Raw genomic sequence first — 22,936 nt, forward strand, 5'->3', positions numbered from 1 at the left:
GACATCAAAGGGGAGAGAGAGAGAGAGAGAGAGAGAGAGAGAGAGAGAGAGAGAGAGAGAGAGAGAGAGAGAGAAAGAGAGAGAGAGAGAGACAGAGAGAGAGACAGAGAGAGAGAGACAGAGAGAGAGACAGAGAGACAGAGACAGAGAGAGAGAGAAATTGCTGAATGACAGATGTTGACTGAAAGCCAAGGAGCAGCAGTGTGGAGCAAAAAATGCTCTGAAACAGCCACTCCAAAAATTAATTAGGTATTGGTGGGAGGGAGGAATGTGAGAGAAAGTGTAGCTTGTACTAGAATGTGTGATGAAGGAATGAGTTTCATGTGGAAGGAAGCAGGTCTTAGTGAGTGTTAGAACAGGAAAGGAGTGAGAAGTTTGAAGTTTAAGATGAAAGAAAGTTTATAAAATATGCAGCAGGCATTCCAAGGAATGCAGGGAATGTGGTATCAAATATTGAGTAGATACTGATGTGAGAATTGAGGAAGACGACAATTAGGAAGGAAACATATGATATTGATGAGGGGGCTACTATTTGGAAGCTGTCACTTCAGTATAAGTGATATTAACATAAGAGGACGAAGGTGTCCAAAACATTTTATTCGTAGTCTAGAAATGACATCAGTGAATAGCAAGATGTCTGCTAAAGGAGACAGGTGATTAGAAATGTCAGTGTCATTGTTCTGTGATGACTTCATCATAAGCTGTGGTGTCCATGTCTTGGAAATGGTCAGAAAACTCATCTGAGGGCAGGCATAAATAGAAGGAGGTATGGTGTAGAATTCTAAGGTCCTAAACAGCAGAGAAGAGGCAAAATTTCCCAGGGCCCCTCTCTTATTGGTATGCTTATATTTAAAATTGATTATACCTCTGGGAGGAATTAGCAGGCAATGATCCAGAAAGGTTCCTGCCCGTGGAGCTCACTGTATTCTTGATATTTTCCTGGGTGTTTTTGTCAGGCCTCAGCAGGATCGTGTAACACTTGGAAATAAAGATGCAGTTCAGTAAGCCATCACTGGATGCCAGGATGGAGAAGATTTCCACAGTAACCCTGGCCTTGCCCTTGGCACTCTAATATGTGGGGAGTAAGGAGACCCACACGCTGCAGAACACCAACATGCTGAATGTGATGAACTTGGCTTCATTGAAGGTGTCAGGCAGGCTCCAGGCCAGGAAAGCCACCGTGAAGCTGCACAGTGATAGGAATTCCATGTAGCCCAGGACAGAGTAGAAGGCAAAGTCAGAGCCCTCATTGCACTTCATGATGATGTGGCCAGGTTCAGAGAGAATGGGTCCACATCAGGAAAGGGGGAGAGGTTCCCAGCTAGGTGGCACAGAGAACCCCTTGAATCCCAGAACAGATAATGGCAACAGAGTTAGAGACCCTGGATTGCACCTATAGCCTGCTCCTGCTCCCTGGTATTGTAACCCTAAAGGCCAAGACAACCGTGATGGTTTTGGCCAAAATGGAGGACATGGCTACAGTAAACACAACTCCAAATGTCGTTTGTCAGAGGAGGCAGGTGACTGAAGTAGGACGGCCAATGAAGAGCAGGGAGCAGAGGAAACAGAAGATGAGGGAGATGAGGAGAGTATAGCTGAGAGCCCGGTTGTTGGCTTTTACAATGGGGATGTCTTTAAATTGCAAAATTACTCATCCAGTTGCAAATACCCAGAGAATTAAAGATGTCATTAGAGAAAAGGAAAGAGCCCACACAGATCAGAGTCATCCCCAAAGGTTCTGAAATGTCCAGGTAAGTCATACCCTTGGGGAGGCATTGATTTCTTTCCTTATTGGAATACTCATCTTCTGGGCACTTCACACAATGCTTCATATCTGCAAGAGACAAACAAGGTCTTAGGATTTTAAATGTAACAAATTTTTCCCACCCCCATATACAGAAAATAGGTAAAATTGCTCAAAAAAGTTATTGCTTTCTTCAGAAAACATAATAGCTCTTTCTGTGCTAGGAGATGGTCATTGAAAAGTAACCTAGTGCCCAGTCCTGGCTTATTCTATCTATACTCATTAGTGTTAAATTTGACTTTGTTTTTCTAGTATTCAGATTTCCTAATTGAATACAAGCTTTTCCTATGGGTCTATTGTTATAGTACAATGACATAGAAAGTGGAGCCCTTCCTTCTCTCAATTCTTTCTGACTCCATTATGTTATAGCAATAACTCTACATTGAGATGGTATGATAAGTTTGCTACATACAAAGCTATAAATCAACAGTTCAGTATCTGCTGTGGGCCAGATATTTAAGTTGTAAACTGAAAGAATTAAGCGATACCTGCAGATAGGGGCCTTACCTTCTAATAGGATATAGGTAATAGTACAACATCTCATCTTTTCCTGAATTTATTCATTTCCATATGTCAGTGTAAGTTGGAGCCAAATGAGTAAATCAGTCAAGTTATCCACCCTTAATAAATTAAATGACAATGAGTTACTCCCTGATTCCTTGATCTGGTGACAATACACCTCAACTGTTCACTAGGTGTAATTGATGCATGGAAACATTTCTTTCTTTTTAATATAAATTTATTTATTTTTAGTTTTCAACATTTACTTCCACAAGATTTTGAGTTCTAAATTTTCACCCCATCTCGCCCCTCCCCCCACCCCAAGATGGCATGCATTCTGAATATCCCTTCCCCTAGTCTGCCCTCTCTTCTATCTCTCCCCCCCTTCTCTTAGCCCCTTCCCCTTCTATTTTCTTGTAGGGCAGGATAGACTTCTGTACCCCATTTCCTGTATTTCTTATTTCCCAGTTGCATGTGAAAACATTTTTTTAAACATGTTTTTTAAAACTTTGGGTTCCAAATTTTCTCCCTTCCTCCCTCCCCACCCACCCTCATTGGAAAGGCAAGCAACTCAACATAGGTTATACATGTGCAGTTATGCAAAACACTTCCATAGTAGACATGTTGTGAAAAACGAACTCTATTTCCCTTAATCCTATCCTGCCCTCCCATTTATTCTATTCTTTCTTTTGACCCTGTCCCTCCTCAGAAGCATTTGCTTCTGTTACCCCCTTTCCCAATCTGCCCTCTTTCTATCATCCCCCTGCTGTCTTGTCCCCTTCTCCCCCTATTTTCCTGTAGGGTAAGATAGATTTCCATACCCAATTGAATGTGTATGTTATTCCCTCCTTAAGCCAAATCCTATGAGAATAAGATTCACTCATTCTCTTCATCTTCCCCATTTCCCCTCCACTGTAAGACCTTTCTTTTCTTTTGTGAGATAATTTACCCCATTCTGCCTCTCCTTTCTTCTTGTCCTACTATAATCCTCTCTCATCCCTTAATTTTATTCTCCAGATATGACCCCTTAATCTTCAACTCACCCTGTGCCATCTGTCTATCTCTCTATCTATCTATCTATCTATCTATCTATCTATCTATCTATCTATCTATCTATTATCTACATAGATGTAATTTTTCCCCCTCCAACTACCCTAATGCTGACAAAGGTCTCATGAGTTATAAATATCTTCTTTCCATGCAGGAATGTAAAAAGTTCAACCTTAATAAGTCTCTTATGATTTCGCTTTCCTGTTTACCTCTTCGTGTTCCACTTGAGCTTGTATTTGAAAGTGAAATTTTCTATTCAGCTCTGGTCTTCTCATCAAGAATGCTTGAAAGTCCTCTATTTCAATGAATGACCATTTTTTCCCTTGAAGTATTATACTGAGTTTTGCTGGGTAGGTGATTCTTGGCTGTAATCCTATCTCCTTTGCCCTCCGGAATATTATATTCCATGCCCTGCGGTCCTTCAATGTAGAAGCTGCTAAATCTTGTGTTATCCTGATTGTGTTCCCACAGTACTTGAACTGTTTCCTTCTGGCAGCTTGTAGTATGTTCTCCTTGACCTGGGAACTCTGTAATTTGGCTACAATATTCCTAGGAGTTTTCGTTTGGGGAGCTCTTTCAGGAGGAGATTGATGGATTCTTTCGATTTCTATTTTGCCCTCTGGTACTAAAATATCAGGGCAGTTTTCCTTGATAATTTCCTGAAAGATGATGTCTAGGCTCTGTTTTTTTTTGATCATGGCTTTCAGACAGTCCAATAATTTAAAAATTCTCTCTCCTGGATCTATTTTCCAGGTCAGTTGTTTTTCCAATGAGATATTTCACATTGTCTTCTATTTTTTCATTTTTTGGATTTGTTCTATAATATTGATTTCTCATAAAGTCTCTAGCTTCCAATTGCTCTATTCTAATTTTTAAGGAAGTATTTTCTTTAGTATTTTTGGACTTCCTTTTCCATTTGACCAATTTTTCTTTTTAGGGCATTCTTCTCCTCATTGGCTTTTTGAACCTCTTTTGCCATTTGAGTTAGGCTATTTTTTAAGGTGTTATTTTCTTCAGTATTTTTTTGGGTCTCCTTTAGCAAGCTGTTGACTTGTTTTTCATGATTTTCTTGCATCTCTCTCATTTGTCTTCCCAACTTTTCCTCTACTTCTCTTACTTGCTTCTTAAAATGCCTTTTGAGCTCTTCCAAGGCCTGGGACCAATTCATATTTTTCTTGGAGGCTTTGTATGTAGGAGCTTTGACTGCGTTGCCTTCTTCTGGTTGTATGTTTTAATCTTCTTTGTCACCAAAGTAAGATAATATGGTCTGACTGTTTTTGCACTGCTTGCTCATGATCACGGCCAATTATTTGAGTTATAAACTCTTTGTTAAGGTAAGAGTCTGCTTCCAATGTGGAGAATGTGCTGTCCCAAGCTTCGGGGTTTGTATAGCTGTTTTCAGAGATACTTGTAGAGACCTGTAAATTTTCAGTTCTTGCAAGGTGGTATGATAATGGATGAGGTGTTTACTCTTTTCCTGGCCTATGGTCTAGTCTGTTAGTGACCAGAAGCACTCCTTTCTGTCCTGGAGCTGTGAGGATGGTTTTCTTTCTGCAGTCACGACAAGGTCCACCACGCCAGCACCATGCCTTGCCCTAGGACTGCCAGCCAGAACTGTGACCCAGATCCAAGCATGAGCAAAGCAAGAGATTCCTGCCTCGGCACTGGCAAAGAGATCCCTGCAGTCCCCCTCTGATCAGCCACTCGATTCCCCCTCAGTCTGTGGGCTGGAAGCTCAGGACACAGCCACTGCCCAGGGACTGGTGCTCAGTGTTCTGCACTCTGCAACTGCTCTGAGACCTACCTTCTCTCCCCCCTCCTAAACAGCCTTTTCCCACTGACCTTCTAAGTTATCTTTGGTTTTCCTGGGTTGAGAGGTCTGGAAACCACCACAGCCGCCCTGATTCAGTCGTCTGAGGCCTGATCCAGGTTCACTATGTTATGCACACCCATGCGACACTGAGCTCCTCTCCCATCCCTGTGCTATATACCTTTCTGATCAACCATCTAGGTTGTCTTGGGCTGGAAATTTTCTTCACTCTGTCTTTTTGTGGGTTCTGCTGCTTGAGAATTTCTTTAGAGCCATTTTTTATAGGTATTTGGAGGGCTTTGGGGGAGAGCTCAAGCAAGTCACTGCTTTCACTCCGCCATCTTGGCTCCACCTTGAAACATTCTATATGAGACAGGACACTGGATTGGGGTTGTTGAGGGGATTATCCTCATTTTCAGGAACCTGTATGATTTGAAGGCCATAGTTGGGCTCAGAATAACTCGTTTTTGGTAGTGGAGAGAGGAGAGACTATTCCAAATAAGCCTCTTCAATGTCATGCATTGGTTGCACAAGAGTAGAGTGTTGAGTCCTAGACTTGGTCACAGACTAGTTCTCCCTTCTTTGGCTCAGGGAATCTTGTAAACATCCCTGGTATGAGGAAGACCTGAGTTCAAATCTGGCCTCCAACACTTTTTAGCTGTGTGACCCTGGCAAGTCACTTACCCTGGATTGCCACAAGAAAAAGAAAAGAAAATTGTAATTGCTTTTAGTATTCCATGGACTGTTTGCCTCCTCTATGGATCAATGTAAGTCAAGAAAAACAGATGCAACAGATGGGAAGAAAAATGGAAGAGTTTGAACCCAGAAGAAGGGAGCTGACACCTTGGTCAGTCCATCTAGCCCCATGAAATGTACTAGATATCAGTGGCAACCACTGAAGTCATATCAGTAGAATTATTGAGTTTCCTTACCCCAACCTTCTCAAGTACTTAAGAAAAAATTTCCCCATTGAACTATTAGTCATTCCCAGGTGTATTATTTCCCATCCACTGTGGAGGACCCTTCCCTCTCATCCTCTAATCCTGTGCTCATCTCATGAGGTTTAGTACTATGAAGTCATTAGTGTGCAGAGGCCAAAATGATTCTAACATGTGACCTTTCACTGATTGTTTACATTGTTTAAAATCTTAAATGTTTTTAGTATTGGAGTGTGACACTTTCACAGTCTATAAATATATAATAGGGTGTCACACTAGTGAAGTTGCATAGTCAATGACCCAGGTAACCCAGTCCACACTGACTCTGAAAAGAAGGTCAAGGTCTTCTGTGACAGATGGCTTGGAGGGAATACAGAGTCTCTTCCACAGAATTCATGATAGACTTCCCTTTCTAGATCATTTATCAAATTTTAATTTTAAAATACAGCAAGGGGTTGGGATGACAGAATATCCACCATATACCATGGGTACTCATTTCCTCCCAAACCAACACTTGTCTAAAGTTCCTAATGAATGTATCCAACACATATGAACTCAGCTTCCCTTCGTCACACATATTTTGCAGAGTACATACTCCTCCGCACTCTAGCTAACACTATTCCATTGCATGTGAAACCCTAAAAAGACCATAAAATAACATTCTACAAGAGATAGTGCAAGGTAACTACTTTTTTATTTTGTAGGTCCCATTTTTAATAGTACAGTAAAGGTGGACACCATGTTTTAACCATGTATCATTAATCCAATCCACTTGTCCTTGGCCAGAACTCATTGCTGACTCACCTTGCTCCTGGATATCCTATTGCACAGACAGTGATGAGGTTGTTTGTGACCTTAGAGTACAACATTAGTTTATTCTCTTCAAGGGATGGAGGAGGAAAGCTACCTGCAGGCACTTAGTCATCTGATTACAAATCACTCCCTCAGGGCACAGGGAGCAGTTGAAACAGCAGATGGGCTATCTCTCCAGAGGGGTTTGCCTGAATCCAGGCTGACAGCTCTCACTGCATGTGGCACAGGGAACCTAGTGACAGGGGAGTAAAAAGGCATGATGGCTCTCATAATAAACAGGAGAGAGAGGATGTGTGTCATTATCAGAAGGTGAATGATACTGATTTGGGGCAAAGTGATCTTATTTTATAAGAGAAATAAGAGAATTGTTCATATGGCAATGGAGCATGAGGCAGAAGGAGCACTGGGTGGAAAACAGAGACCTGGGTGCTAGTCCCATTTCTGCCACTAGCTGTGGGAAACTGACTGAACCTTTTAAATTTTGTCGATTTTAGTCATTTCTAAGCAGAGGAATTTGAATACAATGCTACCCCACAGTCCTTATTTTTTAGCATTTTGTAATTCTCAGTATCAGCTATGGCTTTTTAATAGTTATGATCCAAGTGACTGAAGGAAATGGAAGTGACTTATCTGAAATAGACTTAATCTGTCTGCATGAAGGATGCAGGACATAGGTAACTCAAAGATGAGACTGATTAGACTGTTCATTATAATTGAAAAGGTGAGTTCCATATCCCATAGAGAAAGAATTTGTTGGGTTCAGAAATCCAATGAGTTTCAGAAATTAGATGTCAAACTTGTTGCTCAGCTCCATAAATGTAAGGTCCTTTAGTGATTAAATGTAAGCTTATTTTTACTGAATTTACATAAGCAGTTGGGTGTCATCATTCAGAAAAATGCTAGATATTTGATGAAAGCACAAACCTTGGGAACAGAGGACACTGGGCCAATCACCACCCTTGTGTGTCTCAGTGTCTTATTTATGAGAAATGACAGGGCTGAGCAAGATGAGCTTCAATGTCCATTCCACCACTATCTCCAATAGTGCTAATGATCCCAAGTTTAAAATCTTCTGATAGATTGCCTATTTGACTTTTTTTCCCACCTAGCAGTTTCCTACAAAGGGAAATGAAATCAGTATGCAGGAGGATTGTCTACCTCTAAAAAAGAATGTGGAGTGAGCTAAGGAGGGTAAAATGTGTTGCCATGATTAGAGAGTAAGGTTGATATTGCAATTGTTTCTGCCCCTGGTATATGTCTAGGTCCATACTGTGGCCTCCTCATTGATGGTAAAATCTTCACCAGGCTGAGCCTTAGGGTTAAACTGTCCAACTTTCAGTAGAGCTGCAGCATCCTTATTGAACATTACATTGTTGAGGATTTTATACTGAGCCTCAGGGTTTCTGTTCTCATCCATAAACACCTGATCACCTGCACTGTTGTTAAATTGGATCTTCTTTAGAAATGAGTAGAGCTATAAGAGAAGAGAAATCTCAGTCACTGCCTGGTGCTTAAGGTCAGTAATCTGCCAGAATGAAGACCTATGAGTTGTTCAGGAAGTCAGTCCATTGTCACAATGATTAAATTAAGTATCTAATAACTGTTTCATCATATGTGGAGAAATTGAAATACAGAGGGATATAAAATGATTCTCTATTCTGAAGGACCTTATATCCCAATTGGAGAGAGAAGATGCATGCAAATAAAAACAGAAGTCATCTCTACAAGCTTTGTCCAAACTCCCATCCTTGCATGTTCTTAAGAAGACTAAATCTACCCCTCAAGCTTCCAGGCAGGTTGCTGAGGAGCTGTTGGTTTCTCTCTCCAGTGCCATTAGTTCAAGTCCCTCTATTTTATTGTGCCCTCCTCAAAGGTAACCACCAGTGATTAATGTCCCATGACAGTTAACGTATTAACATCAGTTAACTTTTACAAAAGGGAATTTACTCTATAGTTATAATAGGAATAGCTGTTCCAAAGCATTATCCCCTGAATAGGGATGAGGTTTTATTTTCCCATTTATCACTTCAATTCTTAGGAAGAGTGCATTCATTCTTAAAGCATTTGCCTCCTTTTCACATTGGCACTGTTCTGTCCTGCTGCCTTGCAAACCCAAACCCGTCTGCATTTTCCACGTTTTGCTCTGAAAACTGCAATTATATCACCACTATCATTGCCTCTGGAAAGGTCTAGTCAATGTACTGCCCTACTGCTCCACACACTGCTGTTGTGAGTTCTCAGAACAAATGGCCCCAGACTTCATTGATATGTTGCTTTAAGCCATCATGTCTTGCTTACCTCCTCAAACTTCTCTGCACTCATTGGACTACTCCATATTACTAAATTAGTTCCTTTTTGTCAGTACAAACTTCTGCTTTAAACCCATCAAACTACAGATCTCACTTAATTATTATGATAGCCAGCTGGATCCTAAGGCTATTGGACAACAATAGGTCTCTGCCCAAGCACCACTTAATGTCTATCTTTTGGGCCTTCTAAGCTCAGAGTGACTGTAAATAATAAGTGTTTCTCTTTTGGTCAACAAGCCTGAGGGTCTTCCCCTCCCAGTTTGAGTTTTGTTATTAAAAGACCATCCTTTGACTCATTTCTTAAAGAGGCCAATTCAGTGAATGGGCATTATCTCACTCAAAGTGAGAACCTGAAAAGAACTTAGACCAAAGTCTCCTATTGTATCCTGAGCCAACTCCAGGCTTGTTGATGAATATCTGGCCACTGGGCTCAGATGGCTCTGGAGGAGAAAGTGAGGCTGGTGATCTTGCACAGCCCTCTCTCACTGAAATCAAAGTCAATTGCAAGTGATGTCATCAGATCACTCATGTCATGGTCCTCTTGAAGAATGAAGGGCAAATACAATAATGAAAAGGATATGGGCAAGAATATATGTTCTTAGTAGCCATCATGAAAACTACTTAGTACTGGCTAAGAAATAGAATGGTGGATTAGTGGAATAGGTTAGGTACACAAGACACAGTAGTCAATGACTAAAGTAACCTACTGTTTGATAAACCCAAAGACCCCAGCTTCTGAGATAAGAACTCACTATTTGACAAAAACTGCTGGGAAAACTGGAAAAGAGTATGGCAGAAACTAGGCACAGACCAAAATCTATACCACATACCAAAATAAAGTCAAAATGAGTACATGATTTGATAGAAAGGCTGATAACTATAATCAGACCGGGAGAGCACGGAACAGTTTACCTGTCAGATTTGTGGAAAACAAAGAATTTGTGACCAAAGAAGACAAAGTGAACATTATGAAATGCAAAATGGCAAATTTTGATTACATTAAATTGAAAAGGTTTTGCATAAACAAGCCAATGCAACCAAGATTAGGAGGGAAGCAGAAAACTGGGAAAGAATTTTTACAGCCAGTGTCTCTGATAAGGACCTCACTTCTAATATATATATGGAGGGAGAGAGAGAGAGAGAGAAGGAGAGAGAGAGAGAGAGAGAGAGAGAGAGAGAATGAGAACTGAATGAAATTTATAAAGAATACAAGTCATTCCCCAACTGACAAATGTTCAAAGGATATGAGTAGGCAGTTTTTAGTGAAGAAATTAAAGCTGTCTATAGTCATATAAAAAATGCTCTAAATCACTATTGATTAAAGAAATGCAAATCAAAGCAACTCTGAGGTACCATGTCACACCTATCAGATTGGCTAACATGACAAAGCAGCAAAATAAGAAATGTTGGAGAAGATGCAGGAAAATTGGAACACTAACACAGTGTTGTGGAGTTGTGAACAGGTCCAACCATTTTGGAGAGCAATTTGGAACTATGCCCAAAGGGCTATAAAAATATGCAAACCCTTTGACCCAGAAATGGCACTTCTAGGGCTAAATCCCAAAGAGATTATACAAATGGGAAAAGGACCCACGTGTACAAAAATATTCATAGCAGGTGTTTTTGTGGTGGCAAAGAGTTAGAAATGGAGAGGATGCCCATCAATTGGGGAATGGCTGAGCAAGTTGTGGTATATGAATGTAATTGAATGCTATTGTGCTATAAGAAATGATGAACAGGCTGACTTCAGAGAAACCTGGAAAGACTTGTATGGTCTGATGCTGAGTGAAATGAGTAGAACCAAGAGAGCGTTGTACACAATAACAGCCATGTTGTGTGATGTCTAATATTGATAAAGTTAATCCTTCCCAACAATACAAGGATCTAAGACATCTCCAAAGGTCTCGTGATGGAAAATGTTATGTACATCCAGAGAAAGAACTATGGAATTGGAATGCAGATCAAAGCATACTATTTTCTCTTTTTTTCTTCTGTTTTGTTTTGTTCCTTCTTTCTCGTGGTTCCTCCTATTGATTCTCGTTCTTCTTTACAACATGACTAATGTGAAAATATTTTTCATAGGAATGTATAGGTGGAGACTATATCAGCTTGCGCGTCATCTTGGGGAGAGAGAGGGAGAAAATGTAAAACTCAAAAGCTTCTGGAAGTGATTTTTGAAAATTAAAAATAAATTAGTTTTAAAAAATACATATTCCTTAAAAACAGACAATTCACAGCCTGAAATAGTGAATGTAATTCTGGAATTTCAGTCACTGGGATAATGTGGGGGAGGGAAAAATTTTTCAGCATATTAGGATGACTCCCCAAAGTCATCTTCATCCCCTCACACTAAGGACTATACTGTCTCCATGCAAACATAACCTAAAATGAAATATTTTAAAAATCTATTGAGATTTTAAGCCCAAAATTGATTTTTGCCAAATTAACTGGATTGATTCAGATTTTAAAATTCCTTTATATTTTGTTGAATTACCCAGATTAAAAAACTGACTGATTGTCATTCTTCTCAGCTATGGGCAGATAATATTACTGGAGTTAAAACAGATTTATTCTACTTGTTCACTTCCAGGATATTTATGCAGACATTGCTCATCTTCAGGTCTCTAGATACAATCTGGTCCAGCTGATTTTGCTGCTACACTTATTTTGGGAAGTTCTTGGAATGAGACATTTTCTACTTACATACCATAGTTCATTTCCTGAATATGATGGAGAGCCATCTCAGTGCATTCTGCCCTGCTTGGACCAGTTGTGAATCTGGGCCTTTGGTCTGAGGTAGTGTAATGTTGTGGACAAAGTACTGAGGATAAAATCAGGAAGCCCTGAGTTGTTGTCCTGCCTTATTCACTAACTGGCTCTGTCACCTGGGCAACCTTTTCCACCTTTCTCTGCCTCACTTACCTTATCTACATCATCAGAATAATAATAGCAACTGACTGTCATGGTTCTCCTGAGGATGGAATGAAATAATGCATTTGAAGTGCTTTGTACTCTTTGCTGTGCTAAACAAATTCTGGTCATTATAACTTATGAGTCATAAAATTTAGTAAGGGAATAAGCAAGCTAGAGATGGTCCAGATAAGGACAACCATGCTTGTGAGGTCTATTTAAACCTCAAAATACAAGAGTGATTTTGATAGAACTGGGGCTGTTTATTCCAGGAAGAGAAGGCTTAGAGGAGCCATGATGACTATCTTTTCAAGTATTTTAATGACTTTCATGTGGAAGAAGTTCTCCACCCCTGGAAGAGGGAAATATATGAGAGTAAGCCCTATGAGGCAGTGGCAGAAAGTTCCTAGAGGGCAGAGCCCAGAACAGATAGATACATTAGAAATTTAACAGCATGAAGAATACAGAAAAAAACCCCAGATAATTATTGGCATCATAAATCAGAGGAGGGTCTAGATGTGATAGAAAGAGATGAACAATAAGAAATCCTTTTTGAAAAAAGGCCATAAAATGACTTGTATTCTTATAGATTTGATGGTTAAATAATATTTTTATATGAGACCTTTGTCTGATAAACTGACTATAAAACTTGTTTTCCCACTTTTCTGCTTTCCCCCTGATCTTGGCTACATTTATTTGTAGAGAACCTTTGTAACTGTGCTCTCTATCTCTAGTTTATTCAGAGATGTTAAGCAATGCCAGCTGCACCTAGTGCTAGCAAAGGGCCCCTTGTGATCTCTGTATTAAGAGTTGTCTTTCCCCCTTACTGTCACTAGGGTTCAAACTTCAAGTGGATGTCTTTGCATCTGCTGCTGTCATCCCACTTTCAAGGCCAGCCTCTGATGCTAGTGCTGCTGCTGCTGCATGTGCTCTGGGAAAACCCCCACCACAGTGTCATAGCCTTCTGTTGCTGATCTCCAAAATTTGTCTTAGGCTGGAAAATGTCTCACTCACATTTTGTTGGCTCTTCCACTCCAAAATTTGAAATAAGGTGTTATTTAAAAGTCGTTTGAAGGGGAATGTTGGGGGCGTTCATCTGGGTTGCTGCTTCTATTCTACCATCTTGCTACAGTATCAGCTAACTTTTTTTTTAAATAAAGAAGAAAAGCAAATTACCAGTCTCAAAAAATGAAAAGGGCAATTTCACCACCAATGAAGAAAAAACGTAAGGCAATTATTCAAAAATTTTAAACCACTATGTGCTACAATCTAACAATCTAAGTGAACTAGATGAACATTTCAAAAAACATAAATTTTCCAAAACCACAAAAAAGATATAGTTAAACAACTCAATCTGAGAAAAAGCATTTGAACAAGCCATGAATGATGTCCCTGAGAGAAAAACTATAGGACCAGATGGATTTACAAGTGAATTTATATCAAAAATTTAAGGAATGATTAATTCCAATATTATATAAATTGTTTGGAAAAATAGGTTTTAAAAAAATAGTCCCATAAAATTGTTCATATGACGCAAATATGGTTTTGATACCTAAGCCAAAGAGAACAAAAACCAAGAAAGAAAATTGTAGGCCTGTTTTCTAATGAATATTAATGAAAATTTTTAAATAAAATACTAGTAAGATTGTTGTTTCCTGCTGAAAGTGGACCAACATGACATCACTATGTCTGGCTGTGGCTAATTAGAGCAACATAAGTTTGAAAGGTTCTATCACAGATCAGGCGCATAGTTCATATGAACATTTGAAGTGGAGATGTCTTTAAATTTGCACATACCATCTTTCCTTTGAACCACCGCGATTGCCAATCATACTTTCTTCAGAGAGCACAATGCATTCTTTGATGTTGGCATCCCATGCTGGGCAGCCTTAAGCAGATGTCTCCCCTGTCTCACAATCAATACCAATGTTCTTCAGAGAGACCTTGAGAGTGTCCTTGTATGGCTCCATGTGAGTCTTCTTCCCTCTCCCAAACCCTTCCTTCTTTTCAACTTCCCTATTACAGTTGAGAGTACCACTTTATTCCCAATCACCCGGGCCCTGAAGTATTATCCTTAACTCCTCACTCATTCTCACCCTCTCATATCCAATCTATTACCAAATATTGATGATATAACTTCGTATCACATATTTGCCATCATCTCTCTGCATCCATTGCCACAACTCTGTTTCATGCCCTCAACACTGCCTACCTGGACTCTTCCAATAGTGTGATGGGTGGTCTGCCTTCCATAAGTCTCTCCCCACTATAGATCTTTCTGACTCTAGTTCTCTCTCCACTCAGCTGTCAAAGGAATTTTCCTAGATTTCAAATCTGATCTTATAAATAGCTATTACATTAATTCACATGATTATAAACTGCAGCATCAAGTATGAAATCCTCTGTTTTACTCCAGAGTCCTCCACAACCTGCCCCCTACTTTCCAAAAATATATTCCAGCATCCAGTGACACTGGCATCCTCATTGTTTGTCAAAAAAAAAAAAAGACACTTCATCTCTTAGCTTTAGGCCTTCCCATTATCTTTTATGCCTGGAGTATTGTTGCTCCACATCTATGCTTCCTGGATTTTCTGGATTCTTTCAAGTCGAAGCTAAAACTCCACCTTCTGTAGGGGCACTTCATAATCACCCTGAATTTAATGCATTCCCTCTGTTGATTATTTCAAGTCTATGTTGTATGTATCTTACTTATACACAGTTCTTTGCAAGTAATATCCACCATTGGGCTAAAATACTAGAAATCAGAGACTATTTTAACCTCTCTTCTTATCCCAGGCCCTTAACACAGTACCTGACTCATAGCAGGCACTTAATAAGTTATTGTTGGCTGAATGATTCCTAACTGAAATACTCTTTGAGGATCCCAGCCTATGCAAACTCTGGTCAGACTTCCATTGCCTGGCAATGGAAAACACACAATTTTAAAGGAATATTACTTGCCACGGATGAGGAACCCAGCTTTCTTCTTCTACCATGGATCCTTTTTCTAATTTCATCAGGAACATTTCATGGCTGGTCCAAGCCACAGCATAAACACCATTGTAGATGGTGTAACTCAAGTCAGATATGGTTATGTCAAAGTAAAGTAAAGGCAAAGTCTCCAAGGAAGCATTTGCTAAACATTCTTCTTGTTTCAGGTTTTCAGGGTCATCTGTACATCTGAATGTTGAGAGCCAGAATTCTTTCAATAAAATGTCCTCTGAGTACTTAGCAGGGTTCAGTGTCCTGAGAAAATTCATAAAACCAGGAACTTCACTCGTGAGATGTGAAAATGTAAGTGCCCCATGGAAACTATATCCATCAATATCTCTGGGTCTCATGGTAACGTCCCAGTGAGAAGTGGTGACCCACACCTTGTAATTTGCAAGAAAAGGAAATTGTGAATATCTCAAGATCATTAATGAAGCTGTGTCACCATGAATGAAAATCACTCTGGTTGGTGATGCCATGATCTTGGGCATGAATGCCATGTGTGATTCTGTGTATCTTCTCTCACTAACAGGGATCTTCTCTGTGAAGTACACATAGACACCATTATTTGCCATCTCCAATGTCAATTTGTGAAGGAATTCCTCACCTCTCAGATCATCTACTGTCATCAGGGCTACCCATGTCCACTCAAAGTGAGTCGTCAATCTGACCACACCTTTATGTAGGGAAGAGTCCCTAGGGGCCATTTGGTAAAGAGAAGGAAACTGCACCTTGTCACTCAGCATGGGATCAAATGGCCCAAAGGTGATCTGGATGTGAAAGAAGTATTGGGAAATCTGCGATCTAAGAATGTGATTACGATGTAAGTGTAAATGTGGGATTGAAACCAATCAACTCCATTTTAGATTTGATATTTTAATTGGGTGAGACTACATCTGAATCAAAACCTTAAATTAATTTTCTTTGAAGTCACTGATTGCGCAAAATGAGGGTGAACAGGATATCTATTTCAATAGCCTGGGAAATGGGTTCGTGCCTCTAGAGATCATCTATAGGTTGTCAGTGGAGCTCAGAGGAGAAAGTAATTCCAGAAATTGTAGTGGATGACTGTCAACAAACCTCTGCAATGCAAAGCCAAGAATGAGCCATAGAAAAAAAGACAGAAATCAAGGAGAGTCATAGGCTCTCACACTGTGGGAAATGCCAAGAAAATATTGGCTCTTTCATCTGCTTCCCCTTCGTGTGCCTGTCTATCCAGAGACCTACAATGTAACCTGTTGTTTCATTACTCAAACATTTAGGGTAAGCCCAGGTTTTCTTCAACCATAAAGAAGCCAGAAGTTGATTAGAGATAAATATAAATGTAGTGTTAGACAACTTATCTTTACATATCAAGATTTTTTATTGTAACTGAACTTATCATAACTTTCAACAAAACTCAAAAAATGAAAATGAAGGAACCACAGGGACACTTAAACAGGCCAATTATTTTAATGGTGTAAAAATTAAGTGTGTAAAAGTCCCCATTCTCCCCATGGCATCTTTTCCATATTAGGAGAAAGGCTGTGGATTTCACTGAGATACCTAATGCATTTTGCTTTCCCTAAACCTTTGCATTTATTCATTTACCCAAGCCATCTAGAAGACAATTGTTTATTATAGAAAAACAATCTGATTTTTCTGTTTTATCTGCTTCATAATGTGTGCTTTACATCTCAAGCCCAAATGGCACTGAGAACATATTCCTACTTCTTGTCCTTTTTTCCTGCTATGGTAGATTCCCCAGCTAAAATTATTGTACTTTACTTGTAGTGGGTATGATATATGTATGCAAAATAACAAAACAAAATTGAACACCATGTGCACGTGTGTTTGTGTTTGCATGTGTGTGTGTATGTTCATGAGACAAAGAGCATGGTTGATATCAAAGTGAATTTGCAGTGTTTAAATGTTGAACTAGGACAGCTAGGTGGCACAGTGGGTAGAATGTCAGGTCAAGAGTCTGGAAGACCTTAGTTCAAATCCAGTCTCAAACACTTACTAGCTGTGTGATCCTGGGCAAGTCATTTAACCTTGTTGGACATAGTTTCCTCATCTGTAAACTGAGCTGGAGAAGGAAATGGGAAACCACTCTAGTATCTTTAGCAAGAAAACCCAAAATAAGGTCATGAAGAGTCAGTCATGAATAAAATGTATGAAAAACAACATGTTGCACTCAGAGTTGTCCAGGCTGGCAGTTTTTGTCATTGACAGTGGAACACTGATTTTTCCTTAATAAGACATTTAGAAAAGTCTGTACATGAAGATGTGAGATGAATATAAATATCATCACTATGATTCTGAAAGTGGTAGCTTATGCATTCATGTTCAGATCTCATATGCCTAAACACAAAATATTAAGCCAGCTTATTAAGAAAGTCATGAGTAACTGGGGAAGGGTTCAATTTCACATTCAGTTCAAAAGTTCCTAACCCCCCAAAATTGATTCACAATGTGTTTGACACTTACTGAACTTGAAAAATTAGGTTTTTGCATCAAACAAAGAGAACTCAAGTTAACTGGTAGTGGCAAAGAATTGGGACTTGCAGGGATACTCAGCAATTGGGGAATGGCTAAACAAGTTATGCTATATCATTTTGATGGAATACTACTGTGGTATAAGAAATCATGAACTCAATGATTTTTAGAAAAACATGTAAGGATTTCAATGAAATAATGAAGACCAAAATGAGTAGAACCAAAATAACGTTGTATACATTAACAACAATATTGTTTTAACAAAGACTTTGAGCAAATGAGCTTTTTTTGAATATAATATATACCCAGATTGACTTAAAGGACATATGAAGAAAGGTGCTATCTGCATGAAGAGAAAATATATGTAGAATAATTTTACATATATATATGTACATCTTTGTGCCTAGTGGTAGCCATCTCTGGGACAGGGGTGAGGGAGAAAAGAAAAAAAGAAATTTAGAAGATAATTCTGTTGTATATGCGAAAGAAATAGCAATTTGAGCATAGTAGATTTGCAGTTTCATATGTAATCACCTTTTTTGTACAATGTTATAAAAATGCTTATTTCATTCCATATATTAAAAATAAAAATTTTAAAAATTTTAAATCTTAAAAAAGAATATCTTGGAAGCAGAGTCAGGATTACAGAGAATTTAGCAGCTTCTCCATTAGAGAACCAAAGGGCTTGGAATGTAATATTTCAAAGAGCAAAGAAGTTAGGATTACAACCAAGAATCACCTACCCAGAAAAAACTGCATATAATTTTTCAGGAGGAAAAAAAAGTGGATATATAACAAAATAGGTGACTTTCAAGTGGTCCTAATTAAAAGACCAGAACCAAATTTTAAAAATTCATTTTCAAATACAAGAACCAAGAGAAACAGAAAAGGTGAAAAAAAGAAACAATCGAATATATGAGATTTAATAAGATTTGTAACTCTTAAAAACTTTATCACTATAAGGACAATTAGAAGTTGTGTACACAGAGGGTATGAGTGTGAGATTACTTTAATGGGATTATATAGAAAAAAATAAAATTAAGGAGTGAGAAAGATTACACTGGAAGAAGAGGAAAGGGGAAGATAGAATGTGGTAAATTATCTCATATGAAAAGGTGCAAAAACCTTATTACAGTGGAGGGGAAGATAGGAATGTGGAGGAGACATCATTTGAGCCCTACTCTCGTTACAATTGGTTCAAAGAGGGAATAACTGGGACAGTCAGTTGGAGATAGAAATCTATCTTGCCCTGCTGGGAATTAGGATGGGATGGGGTAAGTAGAGGCAGAAGGAACTGGCAGAACGGAGGGTAGATTGGGGGAGGCTGTATTCGGAAGAAAAGCATTGCCAAGGAGGGAAAAGGTGACAGGAGAGAGAAGCATAAACAGGAGGAAAAAATAGAAAGGAGAGAAATGCACAGTTAGTAATTGTAACTGTGATTGTGAATGGGATGAACTCTCCCATAAAACGGAAGCAGATCACAGAGTGGATTAAAAAACAGAATCCTACAATAAGTCGTTCACAGAAAACACCTTTGATGCAAAGAGGCACACACAGAATAAAGATAAGGTGCTGGAGCAGGATCTAATATACCTCAGCTGACGTAAAAACAGCAGGGATAGCAATCCTGATCTCAGACAAAGCAAAAGGCAAAATAGATCTAATTAAAAGAGATAAGGAAGGAAACTACAGCTTCCACAAAGGTACCATAGACAATGAGTAATGTGAATACTGAACATATATACAAGTGGTATAGCATCCAGATTCTTAAAGGAGAAGTTAAGTGAGTTATAGGAGGAAATAGCCAATAAAACTATACTACTGATTCCTCAACTTTTTGCTCTCAGAACTAGATAAATCTAACCAGAAACTAAACAAAAAAGAATTTAAGGAGGTGAATAGAATTTGAGAAATGTTTTATATGACAAATGTCTGGAGAAAATGGAATGGGGATAGAAAGGCATAAAACTTTTTCTCAGTATTACATGGCACCTACACAAAAATTGGCCATGTATTAAAGAATAAAAACTTCATAACCAAATGGAGAAAAGCATAAATATTCAATAGATCCCTTTCAGATCATAATGCAATAAAAATTACATTCAATAAAGCACAGTGAAAAGATATACTAAATTGAATTGGAAAGGAATCTAATCCTAAAGAGTAAGTGAGTCAAAGAATAAACCATAGATACAATTATTAATTGCATTAAAGGGAATGACAGCAATGAAACAGAAAACTAAAATTTATGGGATACAGCCAAAGCAGTATTTAAAGGAAGGGGTTTAGGGTGTATTCAGGGAAGACTAGCACCTCTGCTGTGAGGGCTGCTGAACCCTTTTCATGGCTGCTTTCCAACTTTGGTGTCTGCCTGTTTCACCTAACTTTCACCTTTGGCTCCGAGAAACTGCAGCATGCCCAGTGGCCACACGTTGGTAAACCATTTCTACAGATGATCTAAACCAGATGAGAGTAACTGAGGTTGTCTGAAACCCTTCAATAAGTTACAGGGATGTCCAGCCAACACATGTGAAGATTGCCCCTAGTGGAATGGGTGGATGGAAACAATTTGTTCCAATGGGCCATGACGGCTCACAGCTTGATTAACCATCAAAGACACCAGTCATCCACTGCATTGACAGATGTCACCAATCATCTTGATTTTTGTCATGTCTGATGACTGGGGAAAAAAATGAGGCTGATTACTTCAAATAACTGTCTCACATATATCCGATTTAAGCACAAAATATAATTCATACCATTTTTATCATTTTTGCCTACCTCCAAATCCTGTGCTGACAGGCAAGTGATGAAGCAATAGTTGTGGATACAATGGAAGGAGAAGGTACAACCATGTCCACAAGTGGCCCGGGGCATAGTGTGGTCATCTGAGTGGACCAAAGGGAGGGTCCAATTCAGCAGTCGCTTGGGTGTCTGAGCAGCCTTTTGGAAAGACTGCAGAGGAAGGGGGCAGAAAAGGTTGCCTAGAAATTGTCTGCTTCACCTGACCCTGGGATAGGTAACCTGAGGCCTTGAGGCCTCATGTGGGCTTCTAAATACTTAAGGATAGCCTTTTGACTGAATCCAAAATGATCTGGAAGGTCACATGTGGCCTGAAGGCTTCAGGTTCCCCACCCCTGCCCTAACCTGACCCTGGCCTAATTACCATGGCAGGTGGGGATCTCATTCTGTGGCCTAAACAAAAAAAAAATGTACAAAAACTTTTGTGAAGATATTTCCACTTGCTATTGGTACATGCAATGTGTGCACACCTATGGACAATATGAAACCCAGTAGATATGAGAGACAAACAGCTCTTATTTAGAGAGAACTCAGCAGGTATTCATTAAAATAGCAACCCTGAGTGCCAGCCCTGAAGGATGGCAAATGAAGGTCAGCTTACAGAAGTCAGAACTGGAGGGGCCATAGTCAAGGGGAGCACTGTGAATGTGGCACAGGTTTTGCAATCAAAATTAATCCAGCCCACTAGCTGTAGACTTCCCAAACCGATTGGATGACAGGCTTATGATAATGTGATCACTAATTGCAGGAATTGCTCAAATAGGAAAAAAATTAATCAAATGATAAGAATACATATTCCCCAGCTGATAATAGCAAAGGTCAGAGAATCATTAGAGAGTATGAACAGAAAAACTTTAATTTTGCTGTGAGAGTTAAGGGTCAATCACAGTCTTTCACAATAGCCTAGAGGCAATGGTACAGTGATTGGTCTTTGAAGTGAAAGCCAAAGTAGACTTTGAGAAGCATAACCACCTCTGTGACTTCAGACATTCATATTGTCATGCATTTCATAGTGTGAGGGAGAGTGGAAATTTGTATTGGTAAGCTCCTTTTTTTTGTGAGTAGGTCATCTGATTAAGGTGCCCTTCCTTTCCCCTCTCCAACAATTAAAAGACACTGTAATCATTCTTACCTAGAACCTGCACTTTCCATATCAATGCTCACTATTCCTTCCATTGAAAAAAGAATCTTTTGGGCAAAGAAAACTGATAATAATATTCATAGACAATATATCACATAAGGATGAAACACCGATAATATGATGTAGTGCTTAAAGCAATGAACAAGTATGACACACATATGGGTTATAGTCTCAGCCCACCCATCAATTTTACTTGAGACTTTGGGGAAGCTGTTTCATCCCCCTGATGCTCACTTTCTCTGGTTAGTGGGAAATTAGACCTGCAAAATCGCTAGGATTACTTCAGTGATAGAAGTCAGATGACATTGACTGTGTCTTTGATAATAAAGGGGGTGCAGTGCTCAAGGGCAGGCCCACTCTCTCCCATGAGTAAGTTTTCAAAATTATACTGGTGATGTCATTGTGGTAGGAATTTCTGGGCAAGATGCAACTTCTCCCAGTCCAAGTTTTTACCTTCTTTGAAATGTATTGTCTCTGAGAGTAGCTTTAGAGTACTGAGAGATTAAGGGGCTCAGCCAAGGTCACATAGCCACTATGTAGAGGAGGTAGATTTTTTACCTTGGGCCTCCTGATCCCACTGCCTCCTAGGATCTGATAAAGCCTCGGAAAGAACAGGGTCAATATCACCCACCTGTGGATAATTGTAGAGCTCCAGCAGGGTCTCCATCTGGACAGACAGAGCTGATGTGGCTCCTCCAGTAAGAGCCACAGACTTGTGCTGCCCCCAGCAACTGTAGTTAGGGATGAGCTTGCCCTGCCCTAACAGGCACCACGGGGAGCTCTCCAAGGTCCTTTCATCACTGTGGTAGGTGTTGTAGAGGTGGAATCCCAGGGTAAGCTTGGGCAACAGGTTAGGGTTCCTGTTGATCTCCTCTACAGCAAACATTAGGGTCAGGGCGTGTTGGTAATTTTTATACAGCCACCTCAGATGGAGATAATCAGAAACCATTTACAAAGTCTGTAAAAAGAATGTGCTTAAGGAAGGAGGATGTTCAAGCCATGTGAGGGTTAAACCTAAGGACTGTAGCCGATTTTGGTTATACTAATAATGGCCTCCTTTGTTCATATGCTGTTTCCTTCTTGTGATTGGAATATTTAAGAGTATTCCATTTGGGTTCCTAGTTTGTCTCTGCCTGGCAGAGGCACTCACTCATTCATTCATGCAATCACTCACTCACTAATTCATTCATGCATTTAAGAAAGATATAATGAACACTTACCATTTCAGAATTATAGAGTCTGAGATTTTGAAAACAACTCAGAAGTCATCTAATCTAACATGTCCTTACAAGGGATCTGTACTCTAACATTTCTTATAATGAATATAATAGCTTCCTGTAAGAGATAAATCAAGTGATCCTGGAAAGTTCAAAAAACTAAGAATAATCC

At 39.4% G+C, this 22,936-nt stretch overlaps 1 protein-coding gene across 1 annotated transcript in view; it reads right to left on the bottom strand.

Annotated features, from left to right (window-relative positions):
• LOC110204082 (vomeronasal type-2 receptor 26-like) overlaps positions 1-22,469 on the bottom strand; it is a 44,321-nt gene extending 21,852 nt beyond the window's left edge. The window contains 6 exon segments of the mRNA XM_020980426.2: positions 1,709-1,834; positions 5,490-5,497; positions 7,021-7,150; positions 8,165-8,390; positions 15,093-15,896; positions 22,179-22,469. Coding sequence (XP_020836085.1) covers positions 1,709-1,834; positions 5,490-5,497; positions 7,021-7,150; positions 8,165-8,390; positions 15,093-15,896; positions 22,179-22,433 — 1,549 coding nt within the window. The 5' untranslated portion in view covers positions 22,434-22,469.
• Between the last annotated feature and the right edge of the window lie 467 nt (positions 22,470-22,936).

Source organism: Phascolarctos cinereus, unplaced genomic scaffold (assembly GCF_003287225.1).
Source record: "Phascolarctos cinereus isolate Bilbo 61053 unplaced genomic scaffold, phaCin_HiC Scaffold_95;HRSCAF=634, whole genome shotgun sequence".
Taxonomy (NCBI): Eukaryota; Metazoa; Chordata; class Mammalia; order Diprotodontia; family Phascolarctidae; genus Phascolarctos; species Phascolarctos cinereus.